This window comes from Podarcis pityusensis, assembly GCF_964106645.2.
Source record: "Podarcis pityusensis genome assembly, chromosome: 9".
NCBI classification, from domain to species: Eukaryota; Metazoa; Chordata; class Lepidosauria; order Squamata; family Lacertidae; genus Podarcis; species Podarcis pityusensis.
Window position 1 is genome coordinate 68,389,663 of NC_138034.1, and position 17,743 is coordinate 68,407,405.

The 17,743-nt window shown below is 46.6% G+C and overlaps 1 protein-coding gene across 5 annotated transcripts in view; it reads left to right on the plus strand.

The window, feature by feature from the left end:
- SLC4A4 (solute carrier family 4 member 4) overlaps positions 1–17,743 on the plus strand; it is a 355,256-nt gene that overhangs the window by 143,828 nt on the left and 193,685 nt on the right. For all 5 annotated transcript variants that reach the window (XM_081020705.1, XM_081020707.1, XM_081020706.1 and 2 more), the window contains 5 exons: positions 852–1,123; positions 6,860–6,930; positions 10,730–10,918; positions 11,807–11,920; positions 13,475–13,636. In XM_081020705.1, coding sequence (XP_080876831.1) covers positions 852–1,123; positions 6,860–6,930; positions 10,730–10,918; positions 11,807–11,920; positions 13,475–13,636 — 808 coding nt within the window. The remainder of the gene's footprint in view (positions 1–851; positions 1,124–6,859; positions 6,931–10,729; positions 10,919–11,806; positions 11,921–13,474; positions 13,637–17,743) is intronic.

The window sequence follows — 17,743 nt, forward strand, 5'->3', positions numbered from 1 at the left end:
TGCGCTGCTCTGGTTTTCCAGAAGCAGCTTAGTCATGCTGGCCACATGACCCAGAAGCTGTACGCCGGCTCCCTCGGCCAGTAAAGTGAGATGAGCGCCGCAACCCCAGAGTCTGTCACGACTGGACCTAACGATCAGGGATTCCTTTACCTTTACCTGCCCACCATGGGGAAAAGAAGGTTGCTCAGAGGGGAAAAAAGCTGAAAAAAGTTCGCAAGCCCTGATCTAGCCCAGAATTGTCTGTTCTGGTTGCAGTGGCTCTTCAAGTGGGGAGGCACCTGCTTCATAAAACCCTCAGTGGAGATGTTGAAGATTTGAACTCAGGACCTTCTGCATGCATAGTACAGGAGCTCATGGTTCCTTCCCTTTCAGGCATCATATTTCCCCACCTCATTCCTAACTCTGTGGAAGAATAATCGCCATTGCAGCTTTGCGCATTCCTGCCGTTGTTCTGCAAAACAATGGAGTTTAATGCATCAAATGCAGCATCTTGCATTCTCACTCTTCCACTATTTAAAGATGTTTCTGGCCCTCATAGCTGTGGGAAGTAGGCTTGAAATATAGTAGGCACCACCTGCTGAAAAGCTGATGTTGAAGACATGTGTAGGGGCAAAATCAAGCGTGTTATCCAGAGTTTAGGGAGATGGGGCTTCAATGTCATGCCCACCTCTTTGCCCCCTAAGTAGAAGAATGAGAACAAACCTTCCAACTGAACCTTGCTTCCACAATCTGATTCCCTTTCCCACGCTTTGCCTTGACGTAGCTTTTCCGAATGCACTTTCTTTTGGAATACTGTGTTCCTTTCATGTAGCCCCCTTGTCCCTTGTTTTTACTTATCTCTCTGTTTGCAGAGACAATGACCTGCATTATCTGGAGTTCCGCCTCTGGATCGGTTTGTGGTCCGCCTTCCTGTGTCTTATCCTGGTTGCCACTGACGCCAGCTTCTTGGTCCAGTATTTCACCCGGTTCACGGAAGAGGGCTTCTCCTCCCTCATCAGCTTCATCTTCATCTATGACGCTTTCAAGAAGATGATCAAATTGGCAGACTACTACCCCATCAACTCCAAATTTAAAGTGAACCAGATTACCCTTTACTCCTGCACTTGCATGCCGCCAGACCCAGGTAAGAGGGAGGCTTCTTGCCAGCAACCTGCAAGTACACTCGCTTGTGTCGTGGTGGGGTTTTCAGCACTCCGACAGACTAATCAAACTTGCAACTTTCCCTACCTGTATTGGCCTTCCATATTGTCAGCCCAACACGCACAGCATGCTTCCTTAGGTTGGTGCCTTTCAGATACTCACAGCAACCTTGACAATGGCCCATGCTAGTTTGGATGAAGGGGGGATTGTTGTTGTTGTTGTTTAGTCGTGTCCGACTCTTCATGACCCCATGGATCAGAGCATACCAGGCACTCCTGTCTTCCACTGCCTCCCACAGTTTGGTCAAACTCATGCTGGTAGCTTCGAGAACACCGTCCAACCATCTCGTCTGTCATTCCCTTCTCCTTGTGCCCTCCATCTTTCCCAACATCAGGGTCTTTTCCAGGGAGTCTTCTCTTCTCATCAGGTGGCCAAAGTATTGGGGCCTCAGCTTTAGGATCTGTCCTTCCAGTGAGCACTCAGGGCTGATTTCCTTAAGAATTTCCTTCCAGTTAGTGCTCAGGGCTGATTTCCTTAAGGGGGGGTTGTAGTCTGAAACATCTAGATAAGAAGAGAAGAAGAGGAGTTTGGATTTGATATCCCGCTTTATCACTACCCTAAGGAGTCTCAAAGCGGCTAACAATCTCCTTTCCCTTCCTCCCCAACAACAAACACTCTGTGAGGTGAGTGGGGCTGAGAGACTTCAAAGAAGTGTGACTAGCCCAAGGTCACCCAGCATGTGGAGGAACAGGGAAGCGAACCCGGTTCACCAGATTACGAGTCTACCGCTCTTAACCACTACACCACACTGGCTCTCAAGTGGCTCTCGAGGCCTTTTTTGGCAGCCTTTGGCAACATTTGATGCTCCTCCCAGCTCTTGTGCTTCCTTGTCAGAGCCACATAAGCGAGGCCCTGGGCTTTGGAAAAGAGGCACATGGGCTCTTGACAGGCTGCAAGAGTCTTCCGGCTTCCTTGCCAAAGCCTAGATAGTGCTTTCCCAGCTATGGGAGGGCTCTAGGACCCTGCCTTGCTTATCCAGCTTTCGGAAGGCAGCACGAGGTATGAAAAGATCTAGAGGTTACCAGGTTAGGGTTGACGGGCATAGAGGTTCCATATGAAACTTTTTATCCATTACCCATTTAATTCCAGTTAGCGGAGCCAACATGATAACTAACTAATAGGGATTCATTCTTTTTTGTGCAAGGTGCTTTTTACCCACTTCTAGATAAAAAAAGAAAATTTGCTCCTAGAGAGATGATTTCCTTGCATTGCATCCTTTGTATGAGAAACAAGAGAGCCAGAAGACTAATAATTTATTAAAACATCTCCATCCTCCTTTTCCACAAAGTGGCTCACCACCTCCAATCCCTCCCACCCGCCCCAGGTCTGATGTCCTCGGACACTAAAATTAAATCTTGCCTTGGTGGTAGAAACAGGAGTACAAAGAGCTCGAGTTGAGTAGTGCACGATATGTGGCAGTCAACTTTCGTCAGTAGCGAGGTATGTCCAGCGTTGAGACAGCAGTGAGTCAGACGTTTGGCACTGAGCAAAGCAAACTTGAGCATTCAGCATGCTTGCCAAACAGGAACATGATCCGTTCTGCATCCTACCTGTCGTACGCCAGGTGGCCTGTGCCTGGATTCATTTCAGGCATTATGCATTAAATATGAAGCCAGAGTGCTTAATATGAGAGGTGCTGGACCTCAAGGCTGCTGGAAGGCAGGCAGGTAGATGCTCTTGTCTAGAAGTGCTTCCCTGTGATCCTAGATTTATAATGGGAGGCAGCACAGTGTAGTAGTTAGAGTAGAGTAGGGGGGAGACCCTAGTTCAAATCCAGCTTCAGCCATGAAGCTCACTGTATGACCTTGGGGCCAGCCACTGTCTCTCAGCCTAGCCTACATCCCAGGGTTGTTGCAAGTACAAAACAGGGAAAAGGACCACAGAGTATTCTGCCTTGGTCTCCTTTTAGGAAAGGTGGGGTACAAATGCACCAAGTAAATGAGCAAATGAAGCTAAATGTTGGGAGATACAGGGCAAAGAGAACACTTCTTGCCGCGCATTGGAAAAGTGGAATTTGCTGAACTACAACTCCCATCGTGCCTCCCTAGTTGGCCATGCTGGCTGGGGCCGATTGGAACCTGATGGGCGACGGGTTCTCCCTACCTCAAATAAATTGGCCAGTCTTTAGGGTGTCACAGGTCTCCTAAAACCCTTTTTAAAATAGCAGTAGTGATCATGTGTCCCTGTTCTGGCTTTTACCCCAGTCAGGTCTATAAAGGCTGTAGGAGACATTTTCATTTTCATCCCCTGCAGCAGCAGCAGCAAAAAAAATGACCGTATCTTGCTTTTTTTTTGCATCTGATGAATGGGATTTATCACCAATGAAAGGGTATGTTGCAATAAATCCTTTAGTCTTTGAGGTGCCACGCATGGCTTTGCCAGTTTTGTCCTTTCCAGGGAGGATGTAAGGAATGTGCTTTACTGCGGAACATACTTGTTCTCTGGAACAGGCACTCCAAGATCTAGAAAACCAGGTGGAATTGGCTGGTGTAGTTTCTTCCGGTTAAGTTGGCAGCATTTACTGCTCATCATTCCACAGTTAATTCTTTGAATTCTATACTAGGTGCTTAATAATGTGTGAACAGCTTAAATTAAGTTAAGCCACACTCCTACAGCAGCCCTTTTTGGAAACCAGCTATTGAAATCCCTTTGCATACATGTGCCTGCACTCATATTCCATTTGATGAATGAAATAAGCGGTGGGAGAAGATCCCTCCTCCTTTGCTTAGGCTCAGGAGCTAGATTTGATTATTGGCTTACTGCATCTCCTGCTGGTTTTCAGCCAGTACTGCAGCAAAGTAGTTCGGGGTAGTGGAAGGAAAGAAATTGGAAAGTAAGCACAACAAAGCAAGTCTGCAAGTCTCTTTCTTCGTCTGATCTCACGCGCATTTATTGTTGACTTTCCCTAGGGATGGACACGGTTTTAAAGAAAATGAAGGATGTTTGTATAAAATTCGTTAACAGCGTAAGGAGGAAAGGGAAAAAAAGGCTCGATTTGTTTCCAGTGTGTATTAACACTGGGAGAGCTGTGCTTGTGAGGCTGAGGTTGTGCAGGCTTTGTGGTGCTATTTAAAGTAACTGCAGTTTTCCATTCAAGCATTGACTGTGTCCCCCCCCCCCAGTGAAATCTGGTGATGCTGCAGGAATGAGGCAGGGTCCACCTTTATCTAGACCAGGGGGAGGCAAACTAAGGCCCAATTGCTTTCTAAATCCGGCCCGCAGACGGTCCAGGAATCAGCATGTTTTTACATGAGTAGAATGTGTCCTTTTATTTAAAATGCATCTCTGGGTTATATGTGGGGCATAGGAATTTTTTCCCCAAAATATAGTCTTGCCCCCCCCCCCCCCGAAGCTCTGAGGGACAGTGGACTGGCCCCTTGCTGAAAAAGTTTGCTGGTCCCTGATCTAGACCTTTACTTCCAATGCTGAGCATCACAACCTGGTTTTGTGAAGTGCTGGGCTTCGCTGCGGTCATGGCAGAGGGTCGCCTACCTTGGTCCTGATGCCGGCGAAAGGGAACAACCCCTCACCTTCTGTCGAGGAAGCTGGCGTGTAGACTGGCCACTGTTCACCAGATCTGTACGGCTTCTATTTCTCCTGCATGGGAACTGTTGAGAACATGTTGAGAAGGGCTGTAGCTTGGTGGTAGAAGTCTGCATGCGAAAGATCCCAGATTCAAACCCCAGCATCCCCATGAAGAGCTAGGAGTGTCCCCCTTCTGATAACCTGGAGAGCGCCTGTCATTCAGAGTCACCAATACTGAACTAGATAGAGCTGTGGTCTGACTTTGGCATAAGGTCACGTTCTATGTTCCTGGCACCCACCTGCCACCATATTCATCTCTCTGGGCCCCAAAGGACTGGCCTAATAAAGCTTGCCTGATAAGCCCGTTATTATTATTTGTTACATTTATATACAGTGGTACCTCGGGTTAAGAACTCAATTCGTTCCGGAGGTCTGTTCTTAACCTGAAACTGTTCTTAACCTGAGGTACCACTTTAGCTAATGGGGCCCCCCGCTGCCGCTGCACTGCTGGCACACGATTTCTGTTCTCATCCTGAAGCAAAGTTCTTAACCCGAGGTACTATTTCTGGGTTAGCAGAGTCTGTAACCTGAAGCGTCTGTAACCCAAGGTACCACTGTACTGCCCTAAATCCGGAGGTCTCAGGACAGTTCACAGAATAAAATCAAAATACAAAACCACAAAATACACAATCAACATTAAAAGCGACAACCCAATAACCCAAGCCCCCATCCCCACGATCCTTTTCGGAAACAGCATACCAAAACCTCTCAAATGCTACAGTGTAAAACTGATGCCTTGAAAGGAGATATGATAGCCACCTTCAGTGTCTCAAGGGCTGTCACGTGGAAAAAGGAACAGGCTTGTTTTCTCCTGTTCTGGAGGGGAGGACTTGAACCGATGGCTTCAGGTTACAAGAAAGGAGATTCCGACTCAACACCAGGAAGAGCTTTCTTGACAGTGAGTTGTTCGACAGTGCAATGGGCTCCCTCGAGAGGTGGCAGAATTTCCTTCTTTGGAGGTTTTGAAGCAGAAGTTGGATGGCCATCTGTCATGGATGTTTTAGCTGAGATTCCTGTTGGACTCGATGACCCCTTGGGGTCGCTTCCAACTCTAAAATTCTATGACTTGATGGTTCTATGACACTGTGGTCTGAAAGACAAAAATCGCCAGTGATTTTTCCGACAGCGTACAAATATATTGAAGGGATGCAAACTACTGTTTGTGGTTGCTTTAAGTACAGTGGTACCTTTGGATGCGAAGGGGATCCGTTCCGGAGCCCCATTCGCATCCTGAAGCGAATGCAACCCGTGTCTGCGTGTGCGTGGGTCACGATTTGCTGCTTCCGTGCATGTGCGTGACGTCATTTTGAGCATCTGTGCATGCGTGAGCGGCAAAACCCGGAAGTAACGCACTCTGTTACTTCCGGGTCACCGCAGAGCGCAACCTGAAAATATTCATCCCGGAGCTACTTTAACCCGAGGTATGACTGTATCATTCTTTTAATGTACTCTGCAGGCATGTTTCAGTCTTTTCTGAAATCCTGACAGGTTGGAGGATCTCTCCCCCTCCACACCTGCCACCCACACCCACCCACCCAGAAGGGAAATGCTGAATCTTCTTCAACACACCTTAACTGCAAGCACAACCATTTTAGCACTCAAACTATTATCCCTATATAATGAAGGAATAAAATGGCAAAGAGTTGAAAGTTCTGATCTTGTAATGCACTTTGATCTCCTGGATAACATGAGGATTTATTAATGATGATTTTGCAATGGAATACTGATAAGGGTTCCAATCTCTAGTCATGCAGGCACCGAAATAATCCAGGGCAATTATGGGGTGGGTTTTTGTGTGTGTCTATATTGAGTAGAAAGCAAATGATGAGCGATGCAGGTTTTGGAGTGAAGTGTTGTCTACTTTTTGAAGCTTTTCTATGTCTTTGGAGTAATTCAGAATCGCTCTTTGGGCTGTTTATAGGTTGAAGCGTAAAAGGATTGCGAGTCTTAACTGGATGTTATTTTTAGATAGGCGAAGGGGCTGTGAGTTTCCTTTTAATTGCAACTTGTTTCCCACAACATTTAAAGTGCTTCTTTCAAAATGCTGCGTTCTGCTCTCTTTTGTCTTTTGCAGTTAATTCTTCTGCATTTAATGTGACAGCCACAACCCCATCTTATTGGCCTGCAAGTAACTCTACTGAGATGGTAAGCTGAGCTAATGAGGAAAACGGACACTTGACGTTTCTGTGTTCTGTGCAAGTTACATTATCTGTTACACTTCAGTGCTTCGCCACTCTTTTGAACCTTTTATTTTTAATCTCTTGGAATTCAGTGACATTTGTTGCCAGGTAAGTGGGTAGAGGGTTATAGCTTTAATTTTTCCCCCTGTGCCCAGATTCATAACATAAAGGAACAAACTGATAGAGTTGGAGGGAAACGGTGTGTGCTTAAATCATTTAGTCATGAACAAGTTCTTTTGATTTCAGAAGGAATTAAAAATGCCAAATTTTGCCCGAACTCTTTCCCCTTTTCATGTGTAAATGAAACACCACCTGGTGTTTAAAATCAACAGCATGGTGATTTCTTGGTGGGATTTCAGATGGGGAGTGTTTCAGCATGGGCACTATTATTATTATTATTATTAGCCTTTATTTCCACACCCCGCCCCCAAAGAGCTCAAAGTGGCATGCAGACTTCTTCCCCTCTTTATTTTGCCCTCACAACGACCCTGTGAGGTAGGTCCGGCTGAGAGACAGTGACTGACTCAAAGCCGCCTGCTGAGCGTATGGGCTGAGTGGGGATCTAAACCAGGCATGGGCAAACTCGGCCCTCCAGATGTTTTTTGGGACTACAATTCCCATCATCCCTGACCACTGGTCTTGTTAGCTAGGGATGATGGGAGTTGTAGTCCCCAAACATTTGCAGGGGCGAGTTTGCCCATGCCTGATCTAAACTGAAGTCTCCCAGGTCTCTAACCTCTGTGCAACACTGACTCCTATGGCAGCAAATGGGAGACAGAGTGAAGGCTGGTGGGCAGTTGCGGGGGCCATGTGCCCAGCTGCGCATGAGTCACATCACTGTGCTTACCAGGAAGGTCAAAGTATCAGGCGGATCAGTGCTGTGTGGGCTCAGTGGCAAGACTGGCGATTGGCTCTCATCTGCGCTTGCTGACCTCTGCTCCACCTCTCCCTTCGGGGTAAGCACTGTAACTTGGCTGGCAGGGGCCCCAGGATCACAGTGCTGCCATTCCCTTCCAGCTGCCCCTAATGATAGCATGACCCTGTACATATGGGGATGAGGGGGAAGTGATAGAGGGAGCCTGGGTGGAGGGAGACAAGGCAGTGGCCAAGGAGGACTGCTTCTGGGAGGAGCAATGTGCAGTGACGACAAGCCCTCTGCTTGTGTCTGTCCTGTGGTCTGTGAAACGATGCTGGGCATGTGAGATACATGCCTTAACCGGGGCCATGCACCCTTGCCTGCACATAACTCACCCTCGCAAGGGGAACCGTACAGCATCCTTGGCCTGTTGTAAGTGGCTATTAAGAATGGGAAAGGCATCCTGTTAGAAATTCTGCAAGGCAGCCAGAAAAAGAGGAGGAAACTGCTGAGCATTACAATGTACTGTGACAAAGTGCCATAGCCTCAAGGTGCTTCTTGTGTTTGCATAGGAAATGGCATGTCCCATCAGTCCCCCTGTGCATCGGCTGCCAAAATAGCTTCCGCCTTCTCATCCCCCGCCGCCTCCTCTAGCCTGGCTTGCTAGGGTCAGCTTTTCTTGTTCTTCGCTTTGGCATCTTCCTCCCCACCCCCTTGCTCCTGACTCTCACTACCCTCCTCTTGGTCCTTCCTCCTTCCTCTCTCTCTCCTTGTTAATCATTGCCTCTCCTTTCTCTTGCATTCCCTCCCTTGCAAAAAAGTAGGTTGCAAGCTCGTTGAGGCAGGGCTCTTTTCTTTTGCTGATTTTGCAGCGGCACACTTTATACGTAGATGGCATCAATATTTATACCGTGCCATTGGTGTCTAGTCTTTTACAGAGCCCCAAAAAGAGAAGTCTCTGCCCCATGGGGCTTACTGTCTTAAATTTGACGCCACTGAGAAAAGAGGAAAGGGAAGAAGTATGTAGATAGGGAGAGAATATGCGTGCATTTCAGTTACGTGTACTGTATATCACAAACATTATATAAAATAGAGGTGGGGAATCTGTGGCCCTCCAGATGTTGTTGGAGTCCATCACCCATCAGCCCCGGCCAGCAAGGCAAATAGTCAGGGATGATGGGAATTGCAGTCTAACAAAACAACAACAACAAACCTATATTATAGGGAATTGTAGTCTGGCAGGGTCTGGAAGGCTGCAAGCTCTCCGTCCCTGCACTGAGTTGTGGCCTGCTTCTTTGGTGACAGTTTTCACTTGCCAAAGTCAACGAGAGCATTGAGAGGCTCTCTGAACCGGAGCAAGACTTCCTTAGACATTTTCCGAGGCTGCAGTAGAGTCGAGTCATGATTTTGCTGACACCAGTGGATCAAAAGAGCCTGCCAAGTCCTCTCTCGACAAGTTTACATTGCCTCTTGCACCACCGTGGTCTCTGGATTCTATTTTATTTTCCACTCCGCAGCGCTAGGGAGGGCCATCCTCCCTAAGGTTTCTTGGCAGCGAAATCTGCCTTCACAGTGAGATTTTGGGGCTTGAACAAAAGGAATCCTGTTCTGAAAACTGGGTGATAAAAGAAATAGCCTGAAGAGGACCGCATGCCTCCGGTGTAGCACTTCTGAATATAGATTGAAGGAAGATCACGAGTGCTAGATGGCAATCTTCAAAAGTGGCACAGAGGAACACAATGGGACAAATGTGGAGGGTTGGGAAGGAAGGTGAAGCAAAAACAAAGATCTCAGCGAATCCTCCTTCCCTTACTGCGGTATTAAGATTAGACAAAAGCTGTCGGCAGGAGCTTTTGCTTTTGGCTAAATCATTCTAGGTCCTGTGTTATTTTCCTGAAAGGGTTTAGAGGACCCAGGCTGTTTCCAAAAGCAAAAGACGATGGCAAACCTAAAGATGCTGCCCGTGCCCACTTACTGGTGAGATCTTACTGTGTTGTGCTCAGCTTCTCAAATTGATGTACCCCAAGGCAAAATAAAGTTTTGGTTCACACAGCCAAAACTCCTGCGTGACAGATTACTCCAGGGGAGGCTATTCCACCAAGCTCTACCTCCTTACTTAGTATCATTTCAAGGTGGTCCCAGTGTTTTCATTGTAGAATGCAGCAGGGAGGAGGATGGAAGCAAAACCAGAATTGGTCCATTCTATCATTGATTCTGGCTTTGCCTGCTGTTGGTCTCCCAGTGGCCACTGGTCTTCCCTGGATTGCTGTTGTCCTCGCTGTCAGCACTGCAGAAAACTTAGCACCTTTGCAATTTAGCACCTTGGGGGGGGGGGTCTCATCCTCATCTGGGGGCTTATTTGAATTTCACCCAGCTTTGCAACATGCCTTTTGTGGATTGAGAAAGCAACGGTGGATTGCTGTAATAATAATAATAATAATAATAATAATAATAATAATAATAATAATAATAATTTTTATTTATACCCTGCCCTCCCCGACCAAGACCGGGCTCAGGGCGGCTAACAACCAATAATAAAAACAAGTTGATTAAAATACAACTTAAAAACAAGATTAAAATACAACATTAAAACATTAAGATGCAGCCTCTTCACAGGAGGAGAAAGGAAAAAAGAAAGAGGGGGAGGGAATCAAGTTGATTCCAAGCCAAAGGCCAGGCGGAACAACTCTGATCCTGCAGGGCCCTGGTCTCATGAGGCAGAGCGTTCCACCAGGCCGGAACCACTTTTGAAAAGGCCCTGGCTCTGGTTGGCTAATCTAACTTTCTTAGGGCCCGGGACCTCTAGGGTGTTGCTATTTATGGACCTTAAGGTCCTCCGTGGGGCATACCAGGAGAGTAAGCTTCTCTTAATTAGTTAACAGATGCCATCTCTGTTGTTGGTTTGCAGCACAATGGCACAATCGATTGGTCATCTCTGGGAAAGAAGGAGTGCTTGAAATACGGGGGAGTCCTCTTCGGCAACAATTGCAAATACGTTCCCGACATCACACTCATGTCCTGCATGCTCTTCTTGGGCACCTATACCTGCTCGATGGCCCTGAAGAAGTTCAAGACCAGCCGTTATTTCCCAACCACCGTAAGTATCTTGGCATGTCTGTCATAGCCCCGTCCAAGTCTCATTGCTGAGTGAGCAGGGGCTAGGAGTCTGCAAGGAACACTTGCCTGAGAGCAGAATCCACATAAGACAGTCCAGAGGTCAGGGAATCCAGATCATCAGAGCCAAGGATCCAGTCCAGAGGTCAGGGAATATATTTGCAAAGGGTTCTGTCATTGTCAGCATTCCTTTCACCTGCCTCTCTGGTCCATTGGTTACTGGAGAACCAGCTGATGGTATTCTCCAGAAGCATTTTTCTGAACACTGATTTCATTGTGTGCTTCTTTGCTTTTTCCTTCTGTGTCCATCAAACACTCACTGGGCAGTGCCTTATTTAAGTGGCAGCCGAAGTAAAATGAAATAGTTGTTCACAGTAGCCTGGTACTACTTTTTAACTAAGGATGGAATGTCTTCCTACTGAATGTTATTTTATCGTTTTAATTTTTAAAATAATTTTAATGTCCATATTTTGGGTTAGAGCTTTGTGTTTTGACTGGTTATTCTGTGCACTGCCCCTTTGACCCTATGGGATGAAGAGCAGTTACACGGACTATGATGATGTTGCCTGCTGTTAGTTGTGCTAATGCACCTTTCTGCTACTGTTATTATGTGTGTTGCCGGGCAGGAGATTGCTATGCATATTTTGAATGAATTACATCTATTTTGCGTAAGTGTGTTACTATTGCGATGTATTTTTTACTTAAGCCAATGCTTTTAAATATGTTGTAAGTTGCTTGGAGATCTTTTGTGTGTGTGTGTGTGTGTGTAACAAGCAACTAGGAAGTTCAAATAAGAATAACAACAGAATATAATACATAATACACATAATACATAAACAACCACCGCAATCAACACCTGTGTTTTTTCCAGGCAAGGAAGTTGATCAGCGACTTCGCCATCATCCTTTCCATCTTCATTTTCTGTGGAATTGATGCTCTGGTAGGTGTGGACACACCGAAACTCCTTGTGCCAAGCGAATTCAAGGTAAGTCAATCAATCCATCCTCAGCTCCCATAAAAGAAGGCAAGAAACTGTTATGTGTTGACATAGCGAACACGTCCTTTTGTGTTGTGGATGCTGCTTCTCCACTGCCCCCATGATGTAATGTAATGCACCCGGGTACTGCGTGGGATGGGCACGTCATATGGTTGCCATACGTCTGGAATTTCCTGGACATACCCAGAATACTCCTGTCGGAAGCAGTATCCAGTTGGAAGTTGGCAAAATCCGGACATATGGCAACCCATGTTGGCATTGTTGTTTTTCTTTTTTTCTTTTAAAAAATACTTTATTTTTTGCCAACCACCAAAACACAAACAGTGAAACCCCCCAGGCGGCTGATACATTGGGTATACCTATTCAATAATATACCTATTCAATAATATTCAATAATAACATATTCAAATCAACCATATGTACACTTCTATATACATTAACACTCCTCCCTCCACAAGGTTTATTGAACTTTTAACATTTTAACTGCCTCAAATTGTTCAAACCTACCCAAATGATTCAATATCTTCTCAAACCAATCCTCCTCTTTCTCACTGACCAGTGTTGTTTTTCTTTTTTAAAAAAATAGCTCAAAAACGTCTTTTGGGGGCGATTTTGCCGAAAACGCTCAACAGCTTTGGCCAAAATAAAATAACTTTTGTGTCCAGATTTGCACTTACTGAAATATGGCAACCCTAATATACAGCACTAATGTGGGAAGCTACCATGACCTGACTCTCCCACCTGGTTCCCTCTGGCAGGCATTACAGCTACATGAAACTGGCTACTACACTACAGGAGTGTATGAAGCGTCCCTGAGAGCAGCCAGTGCTGCCACTATTTTCTGCTTTGTGGGTTTCTGAGCTTCCCTCGCCAACCCTGTTGGCTCTTTCTGCCCTCTTCTCTGAGCCTGCAGCAAGGCTGTTGAAGGCTGCAAGAATTGCACTCACTCCCAATATACTGCCAAGCCAAGGTTAAGTTCTTGAACTAAAGCTCTGAACAACATGGGGCCGGGTTATAACACTTGACTATCCTGCCTGGTCACGTCAATACTTTGGAGAGACACTTTGTGGCTCCTTATTCTCCCAAGGTCCATTTTATGTCCTCTAAGACAAGGGCCTTTAGTTTGGTGGCACCTATCCTTTGGAATATGCCCCCAAGGAACATCAGACCTTCAGTATTGGCAGGTGCCTTCTTAAAACTCATCTGTTCGCCAAGGTGTTCCGTTCATGTATTACTGAACTACTGATGGGTGGTTGGTTTTATATTTGCTCTATGGATGTAATTCTGTTGTTGATTTTATGCTCTTTGCCAAGCATTAACGCTGGCAGCTCGGAACATTTTGCAAATTAATAAGGTGCCACCAAGAAGTGAGAATACGCCCCTGCTGGTTGGGATTTATTTTTTTTTGTTATGGTCCCTGAAGGTCCTGCATTCTTCTCTAAGAACTTGGTGTTCCAGTGATCTAGCAAAGTGTTCATTTGGTCCAGATACGTTTTTTGCTATGTCTCTCTAATATTCGTCTTCATCTCCTTTTCCCCGAAGCCAACAAGCCCCCACAGAGGCTGGATCATCCCGCCATTTGGCGAGAATCCCTGGTGGGTGTATCTGGCAGCAGCCATCCCTGCATTGCTGGTGACCATCCTTATCTTCATGGACCAGCAGATCACAGCTGTTATTGTCAACCGGAAAGAACACAAACTCAAGGTTGGTGCCTGGAACAGGGATGAATCCAGGAACTCATGGGTATAATTATAAGAATCTCACCAGTGAAGTTAGGGTGGGTAACTTTCTAACCTTCCAAGGTTTCAGAGGGATGTCTTCAAATGTTTTGGCAAAAAAACAACAACTTCCAATGTGGTCTTCAGGGTCACTTCGTAGCTGTACTTAAGGTCAGGGGTGGGAGAGTTGTGTATCTCTAGTGGTTGCTGGACTGGAGTTCAGTTTACATCCTCTCTGACCATTGACCATGCTGGCTGGAGCTAATGGGACCTGGAATCCAACAACACCAGGAAGGCCTTGTACAGCGTTTCCCAAACTTGAGCCTCTACCTGCTTTTGGACTACAGTTCCCATCATCTCTGCTAGATGGGGATGATGGGAGTTGTAGTCCAACAGCAGCTGGAGACCCAAGTTTGGGAAACACTGGCCTAGTTCAATACACCTCACGCTAGTCTTACCATTATGTAGTTTTGGTAACCCAGGCTATAGGTAAAAAAGGGTTGGGTTTTTTTCTGTTGAACAAAAAGTTTCTCTGTCTCTGCTCAGCTCAGATACCAGAAGTGAACTGGGCTAGGATAAAAATGCCTGGGGCAATAGACTAATAAGGTGTCATAGGATTCAGCTATCTGCACTTGTGAACCCCTTTTGATATGAATTTCAGATCCCACCCCCGTGGGCGCTTTATACGTGAATGGAGCAAACTTGTAATTAAACAAACACGGTTTCTTTTGTCATATCTAGTTTGCGCCGGAGAAGAGGAGTTGAAAATGTTTTCTAAAGAAATAAAGATGGCCTTTGTTTTGGCTTTAGGTCAGGAAATGCTGCCCAGGAAGTATGTTTTTGGATTCCACCGGTCTTGGTTTCTTTCTCAATGAACATTTACTCCTTGTTTACCTCATACCGGTGTCTGCGTACTATTTTTCTTCCATCTGCATATAGCTGGGTGGAGGCTCTTATTCAAACCTCTGCCGAGGCTGATTCTTGCTTAGATAGGACCTGGTCCCACATCTGCTGCAGAAGAAGGGCACCAGTCTCTGTAGGTTGCTAGCAAAGTTCGTCATGTACCCCCTCCCAGAGGTAGTTACTTCACCTTCTGTAGCAGCAACCAAAGGAGGATTTGAACAGCTGTCAAACTTTCCATAGCACTGTTTTACAATTGCAAGGAGGGTAATAATGGGAGCTATGTGCAGTTTCCTTCGAATTCTGCATGCCCAAATGTGAGGTGAGTAGCTGGAATTAAACCTGAACCCCCCCCCCACACACGCACACACACACACACACACACACACACACACACACATATTCAGCAAGAGCATTGAGTTCCTGTGGGGGTGCAGCAGATGGATCTTTCTGTTTCCGCCACATGGTTGTGTGCCATGCTGTGTATTGCGCTCAGAAAGGCTCTGGATACTATTATTCTCCTGCTGCTGCTGCTGTTTTGCTATTTAGGACCATAGGGACAACTCTGGGCAACAAAAATGTTTGTCATCTCAACTTGGCCAAAGCAAAATGAACATTTGGGCAGCGTGGGGTGTGCCTCTGGAGGTGAAGTCAAACCGCTGCATTAGCCCTGGGTACAAGCTTGGGCAGTGTGTGTGGAGGTCCTGGGCTGCCCAGATGACAAGACCCCCCTCTTGTGGTCCAGAGGAAAGCAGAGTAAGACATTTGGCACCAGCTTGGCTGCAGGAGTTGCCGGAAGGAGGCATACAAGGCATCATCCAACCGTCTTAGGGACTCCATTCTGCATTTGTGTAGGAGTTATTCCTTAGCCTTTTCTTCTCCCAAAGATATCCCGCATGGCAGTGGAGGTTTAGGATCAGAGTTTCCCTTTTCCTAGATGGGTTTCTCTTCCCAGGTGGATGAGCCCCATTTGTCCAAGCTCATATAGTAGGCCATATTATTAGTGGCTAGGAGGGCTTGATTTCAATGGGTTGTTAGCCACCTTGGGCCTCGGAGTTCCCATCCGTGGCATCATATTCATTCCCCCTTTTCCTTATATCTTGATTATAGTTGAGCACATTTTTAAATCAGACTCTCAACAGCCTTTGTAACTCCAATTCATATGCTGCCAGCTGCGCATAGAGCTTCCGTTCTGCCAAATGATTATGCAAGCCACCCACAATCTAGTACCGTCTGGCTTCTTTGGACTACAGTTCCCATCAGCCCCAGCCAGCAGTCAGGGATGATGGGAACTGTAGTCCAAAACACATTGGAGGCACCAGTTTGGGGAACACTGGATCACACCCATTCTTTGCTGCACCCATTCTTAACGCCCAAAATTCTTAAAACACCTGTGTGGTACCGCTTCTTGCCTCTATCCTTCGTCCCATTCAGACCCCAGCTGAATCTGGCTGAGCTTCCTGCATTGCTGTGGGTTGGGCTAGATGACCCTTAGGAACCCTTCCAACTCTACAGTTCTGTGATTCTATGAAAAGCTCCGTAGTTAATGGAGCTTTGTTCCTTAGTCATCACCAGGAATTGAAACAAGGCTGAAGCCCACTGCGTTTGTGCACATTCATCCTGTTAACCTTCATTTTCTCTCCCCCCACTTCTCCTTGTGTCAGAATTTAGATTTAGATTTCTCAGGCCAAAGAGCCTAATGGTTGCCATGTGCGCTAATGGTGTTATGTAAATGATAATAACGGCATCTCTTAGCGAGGCTCATCTCCCACTCCGTGGATGCTGGATTTATAAGGCTCATGTGACGTGTGGGGAGGCAATGGGGAGAACAGAACCTACTACTCTCTGCCAGTTGTGGAAGAACAAACAAACCCACAGAATTCAGGATTGGTTGCTCCTCAGGGGTTTCGGCAGAAGAGGCCAGGAGTCTGTTCCCAGGCTCCAATTAGTGTTCAGTTCACCACACACCAGGGCTACTCGCCTTGGCAGAAATAGCTTCCTGTTAAAGTGCATATCAGTAACAAGGAAGAGGATGCAGTCAAGAGGGGAGGATTTGCTGAAAGATAAACAAGGACCCAATTGTCACTGAGATGGCAGATCTTCATTTATGGGCTATATTGTACTTCATACAATAGCCAGTGTGGTGTAGTGGTTAAGAGCAGTAGACCCGTAATCTGGTGAACCGGGTTCGCTTCCCTGCTCCTCCACATGCAGCTGCTGGGTGACCTTGGGCTAGTCACACTTCTTTGAAGTCTCTCAGCCCCACTCACCTCACAGAGTGTTTGTTGTGGGGGAAGAAGGGAAAGGAGCATGTTAGCCGCTTTGAGACACCTTCGGGTAGTGATAAAGCGGGATATCAAATACAAACTCTTTTTCAGACTGTGGGTGGAGGCCCTTGTGATGCTCCATACTGCCCCCAAAGTCCCCTCTACAGTGGTACGTCTGGATGCGAACAGGATCTGTTCCCGAGCTCCGTTCGCATCCTGAAGCGAACGCAACCCGCATCCGTGGGTCGCTATTCGCGGCTTCCGCGCATGCGCGCGACGTCATTTTGACCGTCTGCGCATGCGCAAGCGGCAAAACCCAGAAGTAATGCGCTCCGTTACTTCTGAGTTGCCGTGGCGCACAACCTGAAAATACTCATCCCGAAGCTACTTCAACCCGAGGTATGACTGTATATGAAAGACCAGTTCCATCAGAAGGAAGAGTTCAGATCTGGTCTTCTCTTTGTCATGCTAGTTTTCTCTGTGTAGAGATCCCTGCCCTTTCCCATTCAGCCACGTGAGCCCCTGCCTGCAGTTTGAAATGCACAGCCTGGACCCAAGTACCACCTCAGTGTTTACCTCCTCTGTGGGAATCAGGTGTGCTCTGTAATTTGTTTAATAGGTTCCGAGTTCCTTGTGTTTTTGCAGCTGAGTGAGTCACACCTATAATATTTGCCTTACCAAAAAAACACAGTTTCACAACCCTGGCTTTTAGGTTCCTTCAGCGAGCCAGCCATTGTGCAGTCTTGACAACTGTTACGCATCTAAACTGGTGGGTGGGTAAGATGAGATATGGATTTAGCTAAAGGTGGATCTTGAGGCAAAACATTACCATATACGTGGGTTACAATCCAATTTGACCGGGCCATAAACAATGATTGCTTTCCATAGGTTGCTTTCTGTTTGCACTGAGATATCAGGTGGTGGGC